This window comes from Opisthorchis viverrini, assembly GCF_000715545.1.
Source record: "Opisthorchis viverrini unplaced genomic scaffold opera_v5_13, whole genome shotgun sequence".
Taxonomy (NCBI): Eukaryota; Metazoa; Platyhelminthes; class Trematoda; order Opisthorchiida; family Opisthorchiidae; genus Opisthorchis; species Opisthorchis viverrini.
Genome location: NW_008751669.1, coordinates 1530021 through 1550033, shown reverse-complemented (window position 1 = coordinate 1550033; position 20013 = coordinate 1530021). Strand labels below are relative to the sequence as shown.

The 20013-nt window shown below is 40.5% G+C and overlaps 1 protein-coding gene across 1 annotated transcript; it reads left to right on the top strand.

Annotated features, from left to right (window-relative positions):
- Positions 1-3200: 3200 nt before the first annotated feature.
- Positions 3201-13363, top strand: T265_01233 (hypothetical protein; the record flags this gene model as incomplete). Its single annotated transcript, XM_009165218.1, has 4 exons — positions 3201-3288; positions 4805-5091; positions 11603-11776; positions 13277-13363. The coding sequence occupies 4 exons, from the start codon at positions 3201-3203 to the stop codon at positions 13361-13363; spliced, it is 636 nt and encodes a 211-aa protein (XP_009163482.1).
- Positions 13364-20013: the final 6650 nt, after the last annotated feature.

Sequence of the window (20013 nt, the reverse complement as noted above, 5' to 3'; positions counted from 1 at the left end):
GTCAAAACAGTTGTCTTTAGCCGGTATAAATTTTCTAGTTTTAAGCAGAGCTGCTGATTGAAACGACATCACGATTCACTGAGCTGTGCAGATGACTTCAAAAGCTGTGATTCTTACGTCTTTCACATTACCGAATCGGCATCGAAAACACTATTTTTCCTGTCGAGTCCTAGGAGCTTTTTACTTTACTGTCGATTTGCGACAGTCGATTTTCAACTGATAAAACAGACGGCTTTGCATCACTTGCCGTACTTCTGGCCGAAAGCTTGCTCGTACAATGACACAAACAGAGTCCAGGGCTGTACTCCGGAATGAACGGCAATCTTGTACCAAGGCCATCCACGGGTCCGATTAAGTTCACTGCTGGTTTTTATTGGGTGGCCTCCAAGTCACAGGGTGTACGTGCTTGTGTTGAATGCCTGTGCTGGCGACAATGATGTGCAGCATATACCTGGAGGAGTCTTTCCCCGATGACTTTTCCTTGAGCGTCAACTCCGAATCAGCCACCAACATGAGGTTTACCGGGAATTTGTGGGAAAACCCTAGCATTCATATCACTTTCAGGAATCATAACGTCATAGCGTCTTACTGACCTAAGTGGAAAATTTCCAAAGAGGCTGTTTTTCTCAGCACTAAGATTGTACTCTGATGCGGCGTGTGATGATATAATAAATCTAGCACCAACTAACACATTGACATGCACTGATTTTGATTAATCCCGTCAAAGTAACATAGCAAAACGGGCTGTTTACTGGAGCCCAGTAAAACGCACTCAGTCATGGGGCTAAGTACAACTCTCACAAGCCAGATACTACCAGCCATTGCATCAGGATCATCAGACACCCAAAGGATAAAAGATGTGAAATCTGGTTCCTTACCGAGCGGTATGATATTATTAACCAAGCTGGGTTCTTGTATAGGTGATGACACTAGAAGGTCGAAAATCCGTAATGCCTGATCGGCTGTAACACACTTTTGGCGCTTGGCTGCCATGTTACCTGAAGGAAACAGGAGAGCTGAGCTGTTCTGAGGTTTCCTTAGCTTATACAGCAGCACTTGAAATGAACAGGTTGAGTTTGAACCACGAACGTTTGCGCCAGTAAGTTCGCTCCTTGACTATTGAGAAACCTCAGGCTATAGAATTTTGAAGAATTTTAGGATGAAACTATTGTCCTAACCGGTGTGGAGGTGGTCTGGATTATTGAAGGTAAACACTGGACATCCAACCGCATCTAAATTCAAGTGACCAAGCTGCTGACCGGCAGTGAAGACAGCGCAAATGTAATTATCTCAGCAAGCTTGGTTTAATTAGTTAGGATGGTTTTGATTTAGCCTGTCTCACTGGCGTTGATTTTTGAAAGTGATTTCGAGTTCCAAATTATGATGAGTTAGGCTTGTGATTGGAGTATGATGGTCTCGCGTCCATGTTTCTTTCGGCTACACCGCTGGATTTACGAAATCTGGGTTTCCGGGGTTTATCTGATACACGCGCTAAACATTTGCGCACATGGCTGGATGCTGGTGGCAGACAGACAGCAAGATACAATCATGTGGTCACCTTCATACACCAGCTGGAGCATTTTTCAGACGTGTGATGAGTTGTTAGACCAATATGAACTCGAACTTCATTGTGGAGGACGAGACGTTCAGAGACCTTGCCCAAACGGGCAAGTTGGCCAAATAATAATAAGCCGCATACGAAAATAACCCGACTAGCAAGAAACTGGGAAATCGCCAACCTTGCTTAATCGATTGAATGTCCTAACTTCCTCCTACGCTCTGTTTTTATCAAGCCATCTACGATTGTGAGTGAGTCGTTCTTCGCCCAGAAAGGTGGCGTCAGAGAAAATCAGTTAAGGTTCCAAGAAGTTGTATGTACGATAATCGTTTGTCGATATTCAGAACTGGATGTATGAATTCAGACACAAGCGTAGGGTTTTTATAATGCAGACCGAATAAAAATTTAGGAGATGCGCATGATTTTGCCCTATCACAAACATTCCACAGAATAGTATTTTTCAACTGAAAAGAACAAACAGTCAAGCCGCTGAAGAATCCAAGTAACGAACGTTTTTATGCTATTCAATTGCATTCCGAAACAGGATTTATAACAGCAAATATCGTGAACCCATTTTAAAATGATACCTGCAAATTAACCTGAACTAGGAAGGATACTGTGTCAAAATTGAACTTGACTGTACCTACTCAGACTCAACAGTCCCTTGCAGTTTCCTCTCAAAGATCGTAGCCGTGAATTATCCACACCTGACCATTTCTCCCCTAATATTACAGTGTAATTTGTGTTTTGTATAATTTTGTGCTATTTCAACTCCCACAACAAAAACTCAGTGTCTCTACTTAAATGGACAGTCTGATCACCCCTTTTTCGATGATCCATGGTCTGTCATTCGCACCGGACAAACATCGGTGGTTTACTCATTTGTTTGGTAATATGTCGAAATACTGGTAGCTAGGATGCGTTTCCTGGTTGTTAATGAGGTGCCTGTTAATCCGCACTCAGATGGTGGCAACTAGCCTTCAAAATCCGCCACCAAAAGTGAGATGTTGTCGGTGCGTATAGGAGCCGCCCAACTGCAGGAATTTACAACACATTAAAATCTACCCACTACATAAACTTGCTACTAGATAAACTTACAGGGCTTCGCTACGCGGCAGGCTTTTTCGTTGTTTTAAAGGACACCAGCTAGAACATCATTTAACTAGCTCCATCCACAGTCATCTTAACATCTACCAAAGTACCGAATGGGGCAAATAATATATTTGATAAAAACTTGTGACTATGTTTAAAAATGTGTTTACATAACCACCCATTTTTGAAGAGTGATGCCTCACGCTTTTATCGATCATTGTGCAGAACTTGATGCACTTCCTGTAGATGCAAAAATTGCCGAAAAAGAGCTTATCGTGAACCAACCAGTACAAACAAATACTATTTACATTAACACAAGAATGACTGACACCATGGGAGGCGCGCTCATATTCCAAACGCTTTTCTTCTCCATCATTTGGTCAAGAAAGTAATCTAAGCACTCCTGAAATGTCAGCCATCCACATCCTGATCCAACATGTAATATAACGTTTTCATTGGCGTCGAAATATCAAACAGCTAACCAAAGATTTCAGTAACAGACGTACTCATAATACCATGGAAAAACTCCTTGAAAAATACTTTCTATGAAATGAGGCTTGAAATGGAGAAATTAGATGTAACCTACAAGGTTGACGTCACATTGGGTTACATTGTTGTAATGTGTATTTACAAACATCGTACGTCTTGTTTGTTATAATTTTGGGTGTTGTACCCATTACGATAATTACCGGCAGAGATTAGGTAATCACCAAACCATTGCGGAAGGGTTTTTTGGTGGTCGGGATGCTGCCCATTGTTTGAAATCCACTGTAATGTTGCATAAGCATAGTTACTGGTGGAGGTGAATTGAAGTGACTGGGAGCAAATAGATAATGCTCTATACCGCCGAGTGTAATCGATTGACACTGCATGTGCTCACAGCATGATCAGATTAGACCTGCGTTTAACGGTGCTCGTGACTCGCCCCGAAAAGAATTGGCTGTCATTGAAACTGGTAACCGCGCGACTCCGTCGTTCACTAGATGCATGCAATGATAGGCAACGTTTGAACATATTATTTCGTTTGCTACTTTCAGCTACCTATGACCTGGCTCGCATCACCGCCATAAAAACACAAGATCTAGGGGTTTGTAATGCAATCGGCGTTCACCAGCTAACTAAGCTAGGTTCGCTGAGTGACCCAGAAAGTTTTCAGCTTCGACATTTTGCTATATTATTTTCAACTAAACGTTTGGGTGTGCCACGATATTCAAGATATTGCAGTGTGTTAGTGTGAAAGAACATACTACTCATTAGGCTGGCCTAAAGTCTGCAACGGTTCACTGGAGGGCTTAGCAAGAATATGCAGTCCCCGAGTTTTCGTCAACCTTATATTTTCTCAGTACATCAACTCGAACGCAACTGGCTAACATCATAGTCGTGGGATTCAGCTGGGAGACCACTTAACCCCACATGGATATCAGGTTTATTTAAAATAAGTCCATTTCGCCATCTTCGTACATGTGTGTAATAAGAGAGAACATTACGCTGACGGAAGCTGGTGAACACCAAAAAAGGCAAAACTTGTAATCGGCAAATATGAAAGACGTGTAATTTCAGGGAACTTCATCGGCGGTTGCCGAGTATCCGTCTTCAGCAATAGTCCTAACCATATACGTCGATCAATTTAGCGTTCTTCACGCGTCGCACTCGGAGGCGAGTAGTATAAGCTAAAGGTCTTCGTACCCACTCGGGTATGTTCACCCTCAAAAGCAAGATTCAAGGACACAAGGACTGTACATTAAATAACTAGCTCATCGAGGAATTCTCTCTTCCAGTTGCACAAAGACCACGGAGGCTCGGCATACGGAACCATCAGTCGAAACTGACCCTATTGGCTGAACACCTGTTGATAATCGTTTGTACGTGGCGTATTACAAAAACGTCCGAAAAAAAGGCAGAAAATAAGATTTACTGCCTTTATTTACAGTACATTTCAAAATTCAAAAGACAATCAAGCATCTACTGCAAAATCTCGTAGAAAAAGTTGCAGTTAGCGACCACTCGCGTGGCAACATCCCATTTGAGAATACACGGAAACAGATGACTCATTTAGGTAATCTTTGTGTGATTATGGAATAACTACATGTGTAGCAGCACTGCTAATTCAAATGTGACTTACTAGAATCTGTTCGCATTGTTCTCATTCTACAGTTGGCATTTTGTTCGCGCTTCCCGTCATTGTTGTGCACGTTCTTGTGACTGAACAACTGCCCACCGTCACCAATTCCACGAGCAGTTTATCAAGTAACCAGACTACTAGCTCGTATGGGGGGTCAGGAGAAACCACAGCATCTCCCAAGCAATTCTGTCGTGAGCAATTTCCCAGCCAGGCAAGCCGAATGGGCTATCAATTGTTTGTTCTTCTGTCAACCTACGTGCTGCCTTTTGTCGCGATCATAATCATGAATTCTATGATAGTTTACAAGCTGCAGCAGAGGGTAAGTCTAACAAAGTCCACAAATAGACCTGCGTTTATGACATCTATTAATCTTTTGTCGTCTCCACTAGCAGGTGTCCTCAAATAGCAAGTCCGCCAAGTCATGGTTTTTGATCCTGAGGAAAGTGCCTACTTGTCGAACAGACAAAACAACTCAATAAAAGTCATATGAGGTATTATACAGAAGAACTATACCGCCCAGCACCGACTAAGCGTGAACAGATTGGTTTATATAATAATGACTCCCAATTATATAATGTACTCTTCACTATCATATGCTTTTTTTACTACTAGCAAATCTGCTACATGCTCCTCATTCTAAGGAGTCGTACTCTTTCAAGCTCAATGACTGATGCCGTTAAAAAAGTGCCGCACCAAACCCATCATTAATATTCATTGGTAATATCAACCTGAAAGGTAAATATGTAACCGAGTGGTAAAAATGCACAAATGACGGCGTTGTCGGAACATTTTTCCACCTCTGGTTAAGTGTTTGTGAATGTTGTTCTTTTCCAAAACGGGCGATTTGAGAGACAGGATGCACCATAAAATGGGTGTTTTCGAGACGCAAGTGATCAGACTATCCAGCTTTAGGAGAGTTTATCAGTGTAGGTCAGATGTCACTCCTCTTAAAACTAGTGACTAGCTGTATTTAGTTTTGTAACAGCTTTTGTAATGTGAGGGTAATCATACCTGAAATTGACACCAACTTCACGAGATGCCACTACGTCAACTCAGTATTTTGTATCTGACTGAATTTTAGTACTTAAGCTTTTGCAGTTGTTAGATCCACTTGGGAATGCAATTGCCCATGAAATACATCGAGATATTGCGGTTCAGTCCACAAACCGGATCAGAAGTTACATGTGAACCTGGAAGGGAACTTTGGATCCTGAGAGCGTAATGGTTGCACCAAAAGTTCGACTGGGTGTTTTATTAACGGAGCCTTGGTTATAATCCCCTTGGTTAAAATCCCCGGTCACCCATAGCCAAGGAATGGATAGAGCAGAGTTTTTGTCTACAAAGAAATCTCGCATCAACTAAGGTGTACCCCAATATTCAATGATAAGGGCGATGTACCTAGCAAAAGCCTTTATGTGTGGAACTTGGTTTGCTTCACCCACTTTGCATCAGGCTTTTAACTATAACGTTGGGTATTTAAACAAACAACTGTATGCCTACTCTAACAACGCTTCATGAAAACGCGCACGTTCTAATGGCCAAGCGAGACGCAGTCGATATGACATCGGAACCTGCGAGTCCATTTAAACCGATGGAATCAAGCCGCACCTTAAGTGCACAAAAGCGGACGCATTTCTATCTGATTTTACTACTATGGAACAGAAATCACAAAACAGGGAACAAACAAGGAACAATGGACGGAATCTCAGATATCCTCCAACATTGTCACCGCGTGCCAGTATGAATAGCCTTCAAAATTATTACACGACTGCCTACCAACTGTTTCAGGACCAATAAATAGTTTGACAAATTCAAAACATTTAAGAATGTATTACGTCAACATTAAGTGAAAAAACACTTGCTTTGTACATGGTAGTCTCAACAATTTTAGCTGTCATGTGCCAAATACAACAGAAAGTATCGAACTATTTGGTCAAGTGGCAAAAAGTAATGTGGATCTGGATTCCAGTGGGGAAAATAGCCGTTGTACGTGCAAAGTCACAAACGTACAGTGCATTCTGTTTGACAAATGCAAACTGAATAACATAAATTGAATCACAAGAATAAATCAAACAGGCACAGCACTGGGTCAGTTGAATTACTGGCACGCGTGCAACGCTGAACTTACAGTACGAAGAACGACAGATGCACATTTTTCTAAATTCTTGGTTGCATCTGAGCTGCCACAATGTGTAGCTTTTTTCATCAAGATAACAGTATTAGCGATAAGAAATTTAGAGAGAAGCTGCTGAAAACAGGTTCAGTGATAAAATGCTGACATCGTGAAAATTATAGCGCAGTTTTGGCTTACTGTTCTACCTACACACAGGGAAAAATGCTACTTTATAAAAAGTAGGAGTATTATGGGTTGCAACCAACTGACAATTCGCTGCTCGCAGTAAGGCAAACATGACAGCAAACAAAAGTGACAGGTATCCGTAGATTTGATCTCAAATTTAAGAGTTAAAATTTTAAATGCTGTGTGTACAGCTTTGGAATTTGTCAGCAAAAGCAGATTTTATATCAAGAGTTACAACCTGCGTGTTTTAAAATGTACAAACGTTATAAAACAAAATTTGCTTGACATATTTGACTGCGTTAGTATACATATTCTTATGCCTTATTAAATAAGAAGACGCTTTTCTTCTGAAAACCGCAAGGGTACCAGCAACACGCAGCAGCACAGCTGTCCGGAATTAACCCGAAAATATTCCAGATCCTATATTGGTGCGAGCTCAATTAGTTCACCTACGTGCAAACGACATCACAAAACGCTTACGATTCATACAAGCCGTTTCAACCAACTTCAGCCAAACTCACGTAGCTCAGGATTCTATGGTTCCCTTGCTGAGGCTTCCAAATTTCTCCACGAGCTCCTGGCACCGGCACTCCAATATACGTGTGTGTTTAATAAAGTGTCTAGAAAATGTAGTGGTAGACACTTGAAAATCACTACGGTTTTGAACACTTGACCATACTGTGTCAGCGAGAGATTTTGTGTTCTGCCGAACCGATGTGCCGTCTTACATTAAAATACTGTTTTTGATTTAAACATACGAAAAGCATTAAAGATAATCGTGTGTAAAAGCTCACTGACAGCTTTATTTATTATAGTGACGAGGTTTTACAAATTGATGTTCTACAATTGAGGTTTTACTAACTTTTTGACGTTTCATTCGGTCACATGTGGAAGGGTATGTTAGTCAGTTGATCGTCCAATTTATGGTTGCATTATTCAATATGCTTTGTGATTTCGTTACACCGAACATATCCACATTCATACATCCATCTAATACACCTATTGTTTAACAGGCAACAGTGTTCAACAATGTTTTCGTCAAATCCAAAGTTTGATTAATCTGCACTGTCTTCAGTTTAGATTTTGAAGCAATTAACTGATTCGATATGTATACGTGTGCAGTCTGGATTGTCGTGTTTGAAAGCCATTTTGAGAGCACTTTCTCTATCCAACAGCATTGGTGACTTTAATCTTTATCACAAAAAATAGTCGTTTTTAAGAGGGAGACAGAACTCCAAAATGCCAGCATTTAGAGTAGTCTTTCTCGAATTTATTAAAAATTCCAATTTCTAGAAAAATGTTTCTAAGTTGCAGTGTTAAGGTAACCGAAGCAATGAACAAGGGTCACACTAAGCACTGGGCTGTCAGTATTTCAGCCTGACTCTATTTCATTCTTACCGCATCATGAGGTTTCAACCAGCAAATCAACGGTGAGCGATACAAGGGTAGTTACTTGTATGTCGTTCTCGGCTGTACAAAGCTACAAACATTAGAAAACCGTGAACAAACTTGCTTCTTCAGGCCTGTCAGTCTATGCATTTCATTATAAGTTGGGTGATTAGTGCCAACGGATTCCCTAGACTTCCACTGGCAAAACCAAAGTGCGGCCAACCGTGCCAATGTACTCTAGTTCGAAAAACTCTGGTCTAGTGCACTCTGTCATCGGTGCTGACCAAATAGCGTAATCCCACTATTGGACCGCACTGAGACAGCAAGATGGCGGTTCGAAACCCACAATTACCATACAACGCCTGAATATTTCTCAGTAATGCGAATACAATAAGTAGACTTCACGTTTCGGAAGGTTGTTTGCTCTTTATCATTTCAAACTAGACACTATACAGATTGATAATTCTTCAGGTAATCAAAGGAGGCTTGCGCCAAGCGCATTAGTTTTCTCACCATACACCAGTGTAGACTAGCTCTTCCATTTCCAGAGATGTTTGCAACACTAGTCAGTTACAGGGTGTTCCACTAAAATCATGTCCCGTTTATCTGTAAGACCTGCCTAGGTCAAAAAGGTTTTTCTAAATCCGCCCGAATTTCCACGATCAATTTGGGTTATCCCAATAGAAGATGGGTCAAACTTGTGTAGAAGATGGTAAACCCAATGGAGTATTGTAGATATCGTGAAGCCAAGAAGCAACAAACTTAAATTTCAAAATAAGACAAGTGTTGATGGGTGTAAAACGATAGAGTCAAACTTGTCAGACCGTTCCAAATAGCGTAAACAGGATGTTTTTCGTTCCATTTGGAAGCATGTCAAACCAGACAGCTGCCACGGTGCAAACAGTTGGTCCTCCCAAATATAACGAAGAAGGACCCAAAGATGCATCTTACAGGTCTACCATTATGCTTGAGTAGCCCTTGCATGAATCAGCCGTCGAAGATGCATCACACAGGCGGTACCAAAGGAACACTCCGGTGATTCTCAGCCTATTGTATTCTGTCGATTCTCCTAGACAAAAGTGTCGCCTCACAAAAATGTTTGACGCGTATCATTTTCCGAGGGTACGTCTTTTTTTCCGTTTTAAACTCAGCTTAGGTTCAATAATGCTACAGACCTTGATGTCAAGTTTAAATCAGAGTACAGTAACGTTTATTTGGCAGTAAACCCCACAGGCTAAATTTTTCGCTCATCCAGCTAAACGTCGAATAGGTCAACCCATAATTTTCCAGTCTGGCACCAAACTAATCTTGTACTTCCAAGGTTTCACACACAACTCGATCGGTTCAAGCAATTCGTCATTCTTCGTTTGTTTTATTTTGTACATTTATTCTGAGGCTGTTTCAAATAACACGGTAAATACCAATAGGATATTCTTCGATAGAACCAAGCAGGATGGCATTGGGATAACACTTACGAAATGAAAGTGTAAAATATACTCACATTGAAAGTGCCCAAATTTGAAAAAAACGCCCTTTCCCTTTTGCTTTCTGTGAATAGCAAAGCCGAAGTTACGAAGCGGAATCCACCATAGCAGATAATTTTTGTAGTGTAAACCTTTTACTTCTAAATTTATTTGGTAAGTAAACATCACCAAACTATTTGTCAAACTCAGTCTGAATCTTCTGTCTAGGGAATTATGAAATAGTCATTAAAAAACAGACTGACTTCATCTCAAGCGTTTTGTTTATCATTAAAAACAGTAATTTTGGAACTGAATGTGATTTTTATCAACAAAAACCCACTACGCCTAGTGGACGTCACTTCGTTGCACGACTTTTAAAATCCGAGACATTATTTTCAAATTTATTAGCAGGTCCTGTTAAAAGCATGCCAGGTTGTCCCTTGAAGAACAATCTTATCGTAAAGTAAACTGCTCACTAGGTTGCTGAAGAGTCTTCGAAAGCCCACGGCGGGTTTTGCTGTTCAGGTAGGCGCAGTTCCTTGATTTTCAGCAACCTTGTGAGTAGTTTCCCTTATGAAATTACATTGAGATGACTCAAACGTCGTCCTCACTGAAAGATGAGGTGGCGTTTGTGCAGTACATTCAGTTGAAAAACATCACAAACAAAAGATTCGCTTCTCTCTCGTGAAAACCAAATTGGCCGGCAAATGAGCGTATTTTTGAAATCATTTTAATTTGGGTTCAGGCAAAACGTAAGGTTGACGGAAACTCGGGAACTGCACCCAGCTAAAGAGTCCCAAGAAAGGTCAAACCGGTCGTGGGCCGTCAAAGAGTTGCTGAAGAGTCCCAAGAAATGTCAAACCGGTCGTGGGCCGTCAAAGAGTTTTGATCCATATTGCGAGTAGTTTTCTTTATGAAAATGCACTGCGATATCTCAGATATTGTACCAAGTGAAACATGAGGTGGCATTGGCGCAGCACATTCAGTTGAAGAACACCATGAACGAGAGGCATACTTGAGTCTCCTGAAAACCAGAATGATTTTCGGACGAGTGTATTTGTCGAAAATACTCTTATCATTTTTCGGGAAACATAGTTTACATAGCTCATTATGAAGAATTTTAAATACAGAATGGGGCGAAATTTTTTGCAGGCGTAGGCGTCGCGCACCATCATTTCATATCAGTAGACTTGACGTTACAGTGTGGATGTGCTGCTGCAGAGCGCACGATTCAGTGTTTAACAAAAGTGAACACTGCAGAGAAAATCAGAGGCAAAACGCGGCCGGTAGATTTCCACTCTTTTCACCAGCTGTGTCACTTAGACCTTCAGTACGCCCTTAAAATCTGACATGTCAACGTATTCGCACTTAAATGTGAACAAATGACGGTTCAGTTCGTTTGCCTACAAACACTTCAACCATTTCTGAAGTGCTTTAGATTTGTCTGACATGCACAAATTACCTTGCTCCAGATAGCATCAGGTTAAATTGAGGCAAGTTATGATAGATGACGTCCTTCAAAGCAGGGTCTCATTCGTTTCTTTAAAAGCTCGAGTTCATTTTAAGCAGTCGTTTTTCGGAGAAAACTCCATTCCAACTATACATTGTGAGTCACCTATGTGCGGAAAACTGGTGGGTATGGATTCAGGCAAAAACTCATCATGCTGTTATTATTTTAGGGAAGGACAATCAGAATATTAACGGTAATGAATCACTGGATTGGATCATCAGAATATGACAAGTTTTTTAAACCTAATTTCTTGAAGTCTCCGTCCAAGTTTACAACAATAAGTGAAATTGCAAGCAAACCAAAATCTGCACATTATTTTGAAACTTACTGTTTGAGCACATCAGTGAGGGGTAGATGTGTTTGCCCGGTTAGTCGGATCAACAGTCTGAAAAAAATACTAGCCAATGAGACAAACTATAAAGTTTCAGTTGTCATTGTAGATAGGATAAAGTGTGGGAAATTCAAACGTCCTCGTCATTTCGAAAATCGTGAGAATAAAACTGTCAGGCAATCAGAGTTACCATGCAGCGGACATCTGAAACTGCCTTCGATCTCTCGAAATGTCCTGTTGTTTTTCGTTCCATTTTGCACCTGATTGACAATTTTCCATAAACAAGTTTCAGTACCAAAAATAGAACATTTTTCAGGATGCCATTGAAACACACAGGGAGCTCGCCATCCGTCAGTTACATAGTGACTCACGGAGTTGAATTTTTCCGCTAGTGTGGCTGAAGCGCCTTTAGCATCTTTGAAACAAACTGAGATCCTTCCACAAACACCTTCTAATTAGAGGATAAGGGAGTAATCATTCGGGGAGCGTGCCACATTGAGAGATTATATCTGTTCTGCGAAGCAGATAAAAACTGCAGATAGGCTGGTTGTGGATCCAACAGTTTTGACCGTCAATCAAAATTTTATCTTCCACTTCTTTGGATCCGTTTGGCACATTTCAGTTTGGATGGGAGGATGGAAGAGCAAGGATCTTGCATATCCAAATTTTTTATTCAGTATTTGTTTCACTTTCCAGATTTCTGACATCCTATTTTATTCTCCATGGGACTAGCTAGTAATTTGCATTCATAAAGTGACTAGCTCTCAAGTCTTAGTCTCAGTTCGCTGAGAAGAATGCCGAGCAGCAAATCAGGTATACAATCAGCTTGACGGGGTAATCGAATAGTCATGTCATAGTTCACTTTTTACTCTGGATGAGCATGTTACTGGCTGAGATTTTATGAAAATCATATTAATCGTAACAGCAATTTCAGAGTCTGGCTATGATTATCCGGAAGCTCACCTTTTATTTCTGTATGCGTCTTATCGGTCATGCATGAAATCTTGTCTGTTAATCAGTTATTCATAATCATCTGTGTCTATTTGTTGCTGCAGATCACATTAGAAACCCCTGCGATGTGAAGTTATGAACTAAAACGCTTCTTTAGATTGTGATGTGGAATGATTAAAATGCATACTTGCTAATTCAGCATGGAAAATGCCAACCCGCCATTTAAAACTTTTCCACCAATGGGCCAACAATATATCCGTAAAAAGAAGGACAATGATGTGCGAATGATTAGATATAACTTGCAGTTTTTTAGTTTACAATAGATTACCATTGTATAGCGAATGAGTGAAACCAAGCACCGTGAAGCGCTATACTACACGGCACGTTCCCAGGGTACTGCACGATGTTAAAGCCGACATTCAAAAGCACAAAACACTATGACAGCTCATGTGATTTAGCGTCTAATGTAATTATGCGTTCAAGTGCTTCTCGAGTCTGGGTATCTGTTTTTCACATGTCGTCAGTTTGGACGGTGTTCTTCAGTAATCCCATTTCTTCTAGGATATGCATTTTATCGAAATGCCCAGTATGTTCGGCTCCTCACCGTTTGACTTTCTTCGGCACTCCTCAGTTTTCATGGATCACTAAGCAAAACAGCTTGTCATAAAATGGCCTTAATAAGCGTGCTAACTTGAATTCTTGTGCTTCTGATTTCCGAAGTGAAACATACTCAGTTTCGTTAAACCTATTTTTTGGAGTGCTAATGCGCACCTATTCTTTCATCACCGTTTCAGAACATTATGGAACGACATCAGTGGGTCCAGCGAAAAGAAGCCGGTTATCCGAACACAAAATCCTCGTCTAGTTCGTGTTCAAGGGGAGGAGAAATCATTCCGTTGAACCGGAGAAACAATATGGCCTGTTCCGTTAGCTACTCGCAGGATGAAGCTTCTTGCGCGCTAAATGCCAAAAACTCCACTGGACAGGATCCACATCAATCCACCTTATCGCCAATTGAATCGGTTCGAATGCTAAAGGAAGAGAAACAACGCAGACGTCGAAGTAAAGCAACAAAACTGGTGGTGTTGGTAACAACACTGTGGTGTTCCTGCTGGCTTCCAACGCACATAATCAATTCGTGGTTTTATTTTGATGAAGCCAGCTTTCCTTTCACTCCTTCTATGAAAGTGGCCAAACTGGTTTCACAAACTCTATCCTTTGCAGCAAGCTGCGTAAATCCGTTGGTTTACGGAATTATGACAGGTACATTCAAAAATGCCATTTCCAAAAAACTACTCAGAAAAGATCGCGAAATGACGACCGTTGGGACCAACACTCAGATTCACCCATAACAATTTCATTTCTTCGGTGTCAACAAAATTTCCGAGTTGAATCCAACGCAACCCCTCCATTCCGAAGTTACTATTAAATCTTTCTCCAAACGATTCTTCTCGTTACTGGTAACGCATATTCCAGACCCAGTGGTATCTGAATAAAACTACGCAACCTACATCACTTTGAGTTTTCACATTATGAGCTTATTAATAAACAGGAAACACGCACGAGCGACCAGCAAATGCCATGAGTCGTCAATGAATTTCATTCAGTTTTGGTACAAAATACCTAGAATATAAATTGGTATGTCCTAACTAGTGAATATTGCCTCATTCGTATGAATGGGGTTTTGGTTCTGTGGGGCCTAAACTCAAGAAAACAACAATTCCTGCTCAGGACACACACTACTCCTGTTTAGAAAAAAGAACTCACTAAAAGACAGGCTTACCTGGTAAAGACCCAATTACGTAGGTAGCACTGAAATTGTTATAGAACGATGGAGGAAATATCATTTTTTCTAACTACCAGAAAACTTCTGACTTCAGCACTAATCCACGCAGCAAATTACGGCTGCTTGATGACGGTAAAACGGTTTGTGAGGATTCTAAATGTGGCTTTGTATGACCTTCAAGTTGCCAGTTCATTAAAAACTGACTGAACTAAGAACGTGATCACGCAGTCGTTGGTTACAGGTTATACGGTGGAACGGGACACAACACGAAGAGCCAAGACGAAAACTTACACCACTAGACGCCTATGATAAAACGTCAGTTTAAACATCAGTATACTTGGTGAGACACTCGCCCACCGACTATACTACCCAGTTTGTTGCATTCTGCTGTCAAACGCACATAACTGGCCAGATCAGTGTGACGAAGACAAGATTGAACGTTTTGGAGTTTATACTGACATAAGAATGAGTACCGTCGAAATTCTGTTTAAATTCTCTAGCGCTAAGACTCTTTTTGATGACACTCATTTACATGTGACACAAATTTGTGGGTTACCAAGATAGTGTGTCAATATTTACTGTTCCTACTGATAGTTTCTACCTTGGAAATATCTCCTCTCTTCTGGACGATAAATCCTTTTCCAGACAAATAATATCGCATACCCCAGGCTGCCTTTCTGTAATGGCCGCGAGTGGCTTAGAATTACTCTAAGTGTAATACTATTCAACTCAAGCTCCAGTAAATCATTACATAAAGGCAACTCGCATATTTAGAATAGTTTGACAAATATTTGCTGAAACATATTCAACAAAACCGGAACTCTAGTCACACTAAAACAAAAGCAATGCGTTTTATTTCATTAGTGATTATTTCCATGAGAGAATGCCTACATTTACAGCGTTATCTTCGTATCCCACACCCGGAGGTATTTATTCGATAGGAGGATAACCATATTGGTCTTGTAATGCTACTGTAGTCACTGTGAGAGTGAGGAAAAAGCACGTGGGAAGAATAAAAAATATATAAAATTACTAAACAATAGCAAATTTAAAAAATTACCAAAATTAAGTGTGGTTATTTTTATCGAAAGTTTATTCATGAAAAGAATGAACAAAACACTGCGGAGCTGTGGTGTTAACGGAGTTTGGATCGTTGAACGTTGTAGTCTGAACAGCCTCAGTAGTGTATTTTGGGGGGAGGAAGTTCAAATTAGCTAAAGACAGTTCTACTGTAGGCGTTAATTATACAAAGCACAAATTTATTTTTGTGTAGCTATTTTATTGTGGAGTTCACACACTGGTAACCCCCCACGGGCTTGCACTGGGTAGAGTGGCGTGAAAACGATAGACTGCAGTGTGGTTTATGATAGTTGATTATTAAATAATATTGTCCCATTGAGTAACTATTTTACTTTGATCAACAAAACACAACTGATAAGAAAACAACGGAATGCTTCGAAATGACAGCAAACATTGAACGTCATTATCTTGTTTCTTCTTTTGCTCAAATTCCCGTCTGTCGACATAATACTCCGTCGGATGTCCAAGTTAAAAAGGATATTTTACATTTCAGCAAAGGAAAACACGTTTCTAGTAAAGTCTCATTAAAAACATTCTAGTCGTTCTAAATAGACGAAGAATTTCGCCCAAAAACCTATTTCACAAGGCCATTAAAAATATCAAGTACGCTTACTGACAAAGTAATGTCCATCCAGTGAGAAAGAATTGATGTTAAATGAACACTTGAGGAATGGCTAACACCTTTGCATGCTTCCAGTTCCTAGACAGGCCGGAGTCTGGTGAAATTTCGGGACTCTCCCATGAGGCGATATCTTCCACCACAATCCCAGGAAAATTATTTCTGCTGATGGTAGGTTCCGAAAAGTGTATCGAAACGACTGACGTAAGTAAAACAAACACCCCTTGTACTTCAACTTCGTTTCAAACCTATGCTTTAAACTGTATCCACCTTTGGAACAAAACATCCCAAGTTTTTGTGTACAAACATGCATAGGCTAGTGAAATCAAAGAGACTACGATCGCCATACAGTGATAGTGAATACGTTTGTGGAACTGATTCACGGCAAGACGGTCAAAAATAGCAAGGTAAGACAACCTTCATTGACAAGTTTTTGTATACTATACCATGTTTACGTACATGTTCCCTATTCTCGCTTGGAGGTAATCACATGAAGACAGGAATTTTATGGACTTCGTCGGTTTTCAGTTTGTTCTCAGTGTTGCTGTCGTATTTTTAGTGAAGTAATCCGACATGTTTGAGAAGGTTACTTGTTTTGAAGGTGACTTGGCAAACTTTTGCTCTGGGAAAAATTCTCCATGTCGGGTCAATAAGTTATTAGGGGGTATTTATCAACTATTAACAAGGTAGCTGCTACTGACAGACGTAACACCATTCTTAAGTTATTTAGTTATTCGAAATAATAAGGACTAAACAGGGAATTACTCGCCTGGTTTTGGCAAATATTCATATGAAGAAAGTTTAACTGGAAGCGTTTGTCGGATTTGAGTGGTCATGGAGAGTGCATCTGGTGCTACGTAGATGGTGCGCCCGGTGAAACCAGTGCCACATTGTCACACAGCCTTAATAATATCGTGTCATCCTAGATCTCCGCATCACCTTGGACTCAATGACATTCCCGGGCTGCAATACGCACAGAAAACTAGTTAAAATAATATTATTAATTATTATGATTATTAATTATTGAACTGATGAACAAAAACAAAAAAACGACGGTTTATCACAAGTAAAATACACGGGTGCCGCCCGAAGATGCTCACTTATCCGTCCCAAGATGAGATCCATCAGCGTTTAGCAGGATAGAAATGTTGTTTACCGGCAGAATGAAAGCGCCAATTGAGGTGGAAAAGATTTCCAGGAAGCGGACATATTGTGTTGTTCATTACACGACAGCTAGAAAGTGTATGGGCCCCATACCAAGAACTGACAGAGTGAATTCGGACAGCAGTTAACCTGTAGGAAACAGGGACATCCAAAGTGCTCAAGATTTTCTTGAGTGCTGCTAAATTAGCGCAGCATTGTAGAAAGTAAAGCGTTACCCTACCTTGTCGTGCATTTGAAGAACCAACCCGCAGCTGAAAAGACGGGGCCCCAGCGTGCAAGCCTAGTTATGTGATTCCATTCAGGCCGCGAATAAGTATCTACCCTGCTTGTAACTAGTCTATAAACTAATATTTTGTTTTTGCTTCCAATAACCCTGGTACCGCTTAAAAGTGGTTACCACTTTGCCGCCTATATTCATCTGATGAAATCAGACGCGACGGTTTCAGATTTTCTAAAACACTTCCTTCCAGATTTGATAATTTTGGTGCAACCAGTGTGTTTGCTGATGGAGTAGTAGCAACACGGTAACCCAGCCAGTCAGATTTTTGAAGTTCGAACCCTAGCGCGGGCAAGGATATGTGCCTATGATGAAGTCCAATGAAGTCCAGTGTTCTTCTATTTCGGTGTGGACTCAATAGGATGACCAAGTCAGACGAGGACGAGGACCATTCGAACTTCATACTTCGTAGAATTATTGAAGGCCTTAGGTAGTTGTCTTCTTCTCTAACAAACTACAGGATAAAGCATGAAGTAAACTATCCACAAATTTCTTCAAAACTCCTCGACAGCCCACGTTCGGTTTTGCCCTTCTAGAGGTTAGATATTCTAGTTTTCGTCAACCTCATGTTTTACTGGAGCCCGATTTGCGTGAAATTTGACAAAATCACTTATTTGCACATCAAACAGTGCGAAATCGGTTGTGGGCTGCCATCGGTTTTTCGGCAACCACGTAGGTAAATTCCAGCATCGAAAAGTTCCGCGATATATCGAATGCCGCACCAACTGCTGCATGTAGCGGTATTCTTCATAACATTCAAATTAGGAAATTTCAAACTAGCTGCATTTCAGGTTGGTTTCCCGTGAAAACCATTTTGGTATGCAAATAAGTGTATAAAAAGGAGCATTTTGCAACGTATGATAACATAGGCAGAAATAGTTCCGCCCAGTATGAATTTCAACAACTGTTGATATACTGATCTTTACAAGAAGGTACATCGTGCGTACTTCGTTCGTGCAAAGGTCAATGCGTTCATGAGAGTAAAGTCTGGAAATTTGTGTTCATTTTGGGTGATAACAGGTTTCCGGAAATTGGAACATCTGTATTTCTGTAGTAGCCTGGGTGCCAATGTGATAAAACCTGTTATTCTGAAAATTTTGCGGTTGCACCCACTATGTTTTCAATCTTTATGAAAGTTTTTGTAATAGTTTATTACAAACATAACAGAGAATAGTCCATGATCAGACAAGTCCCACCATTGCAATGGGGAAGCTGTGAACATTGTGCCAGTTCCTATGTACTTCTTAAACTAATATTCAGGCGTACGCCAATTGTTTAGTAGAACTCGTCCGGGCGCAGTGAACTCCATCATTACTGGCAGAATATGATATCCCACATTCTCATTAGTCGTGCATATCCATTAGTGAGACACTTGCCACTGCAGTAGTTTGATGCGTAACTGTAATGCGTCATTTCCTATCATCTACGTTATCGCAAAACGTCAGAGCGTTATACGCTAGGAAGAACTATGTGAAAAACCTCTGAAGGAATTCTCCTGTTTATGGGTAGCCTTTGATGTGGTGAACTTCATCCAATCAAATACATTCAGGACCTATTGGCTATGAACTTTGCTACGATGTTTTAATTCTACCAACCCAACAGTGATTGTGTGTTGCCCATGATACGAAATGATCGAGATAAATGTGGTACAGTTTTTACAGAAGGCAAATTGCAACCACATCCGCTTGGTAAAATAACATTTTTGTAAGTTTGCCTACCCATTAGATTTAACAGGAATGATGCTGTAGGCACAGACAAACTGCTTTAGTATGTGAAAGATCGTTTTTATCTGATGAAATTCATATCTGAAGCCTTGCTGATGTAAACTGTTAAATAAGCGCATTGACTAATGCGCAAAATCATTCCCTTCAAAAGTGAACAACAAATTTTGGAGAAATAAGGTAGATCAAATGTTTTCCAATCTTTTGAATTCATTTAATTACAGCCTACTTGCTAACCGAAGTCTTTGTCTAACGACCAGATTGTGTAAGAAGCAAGGCTAGCAAGAATTCACAGGTCAAAGTGACAATTGATTCACAAGAATTTTGTGGAGTACAAAGATTGCTGGTTAAGGTTTGCAACTGTGTGATTATAGAAAAAAGGATACGAAATTTTCAAATTCCATTGCGTCAAGTCATGATTTCCTTACACAAGACCTTGGGGAGGTAGTAGTCGCCTTATAGTGAAAATGCTGAAAAATTCACCACAACTTCAGAGAACAAAATGGCTTAACGTTGGTTGGCCACAGCGAAGTGATCTAGGACTAAATGATTTTGAACGATTTCGGGGCAGCATGTCGACAGAGTTTCTCGTAGGCCTGTCGGAAGTTCACCCCCACTTGCATCATATATACCCCATTAGTCGACCTGACA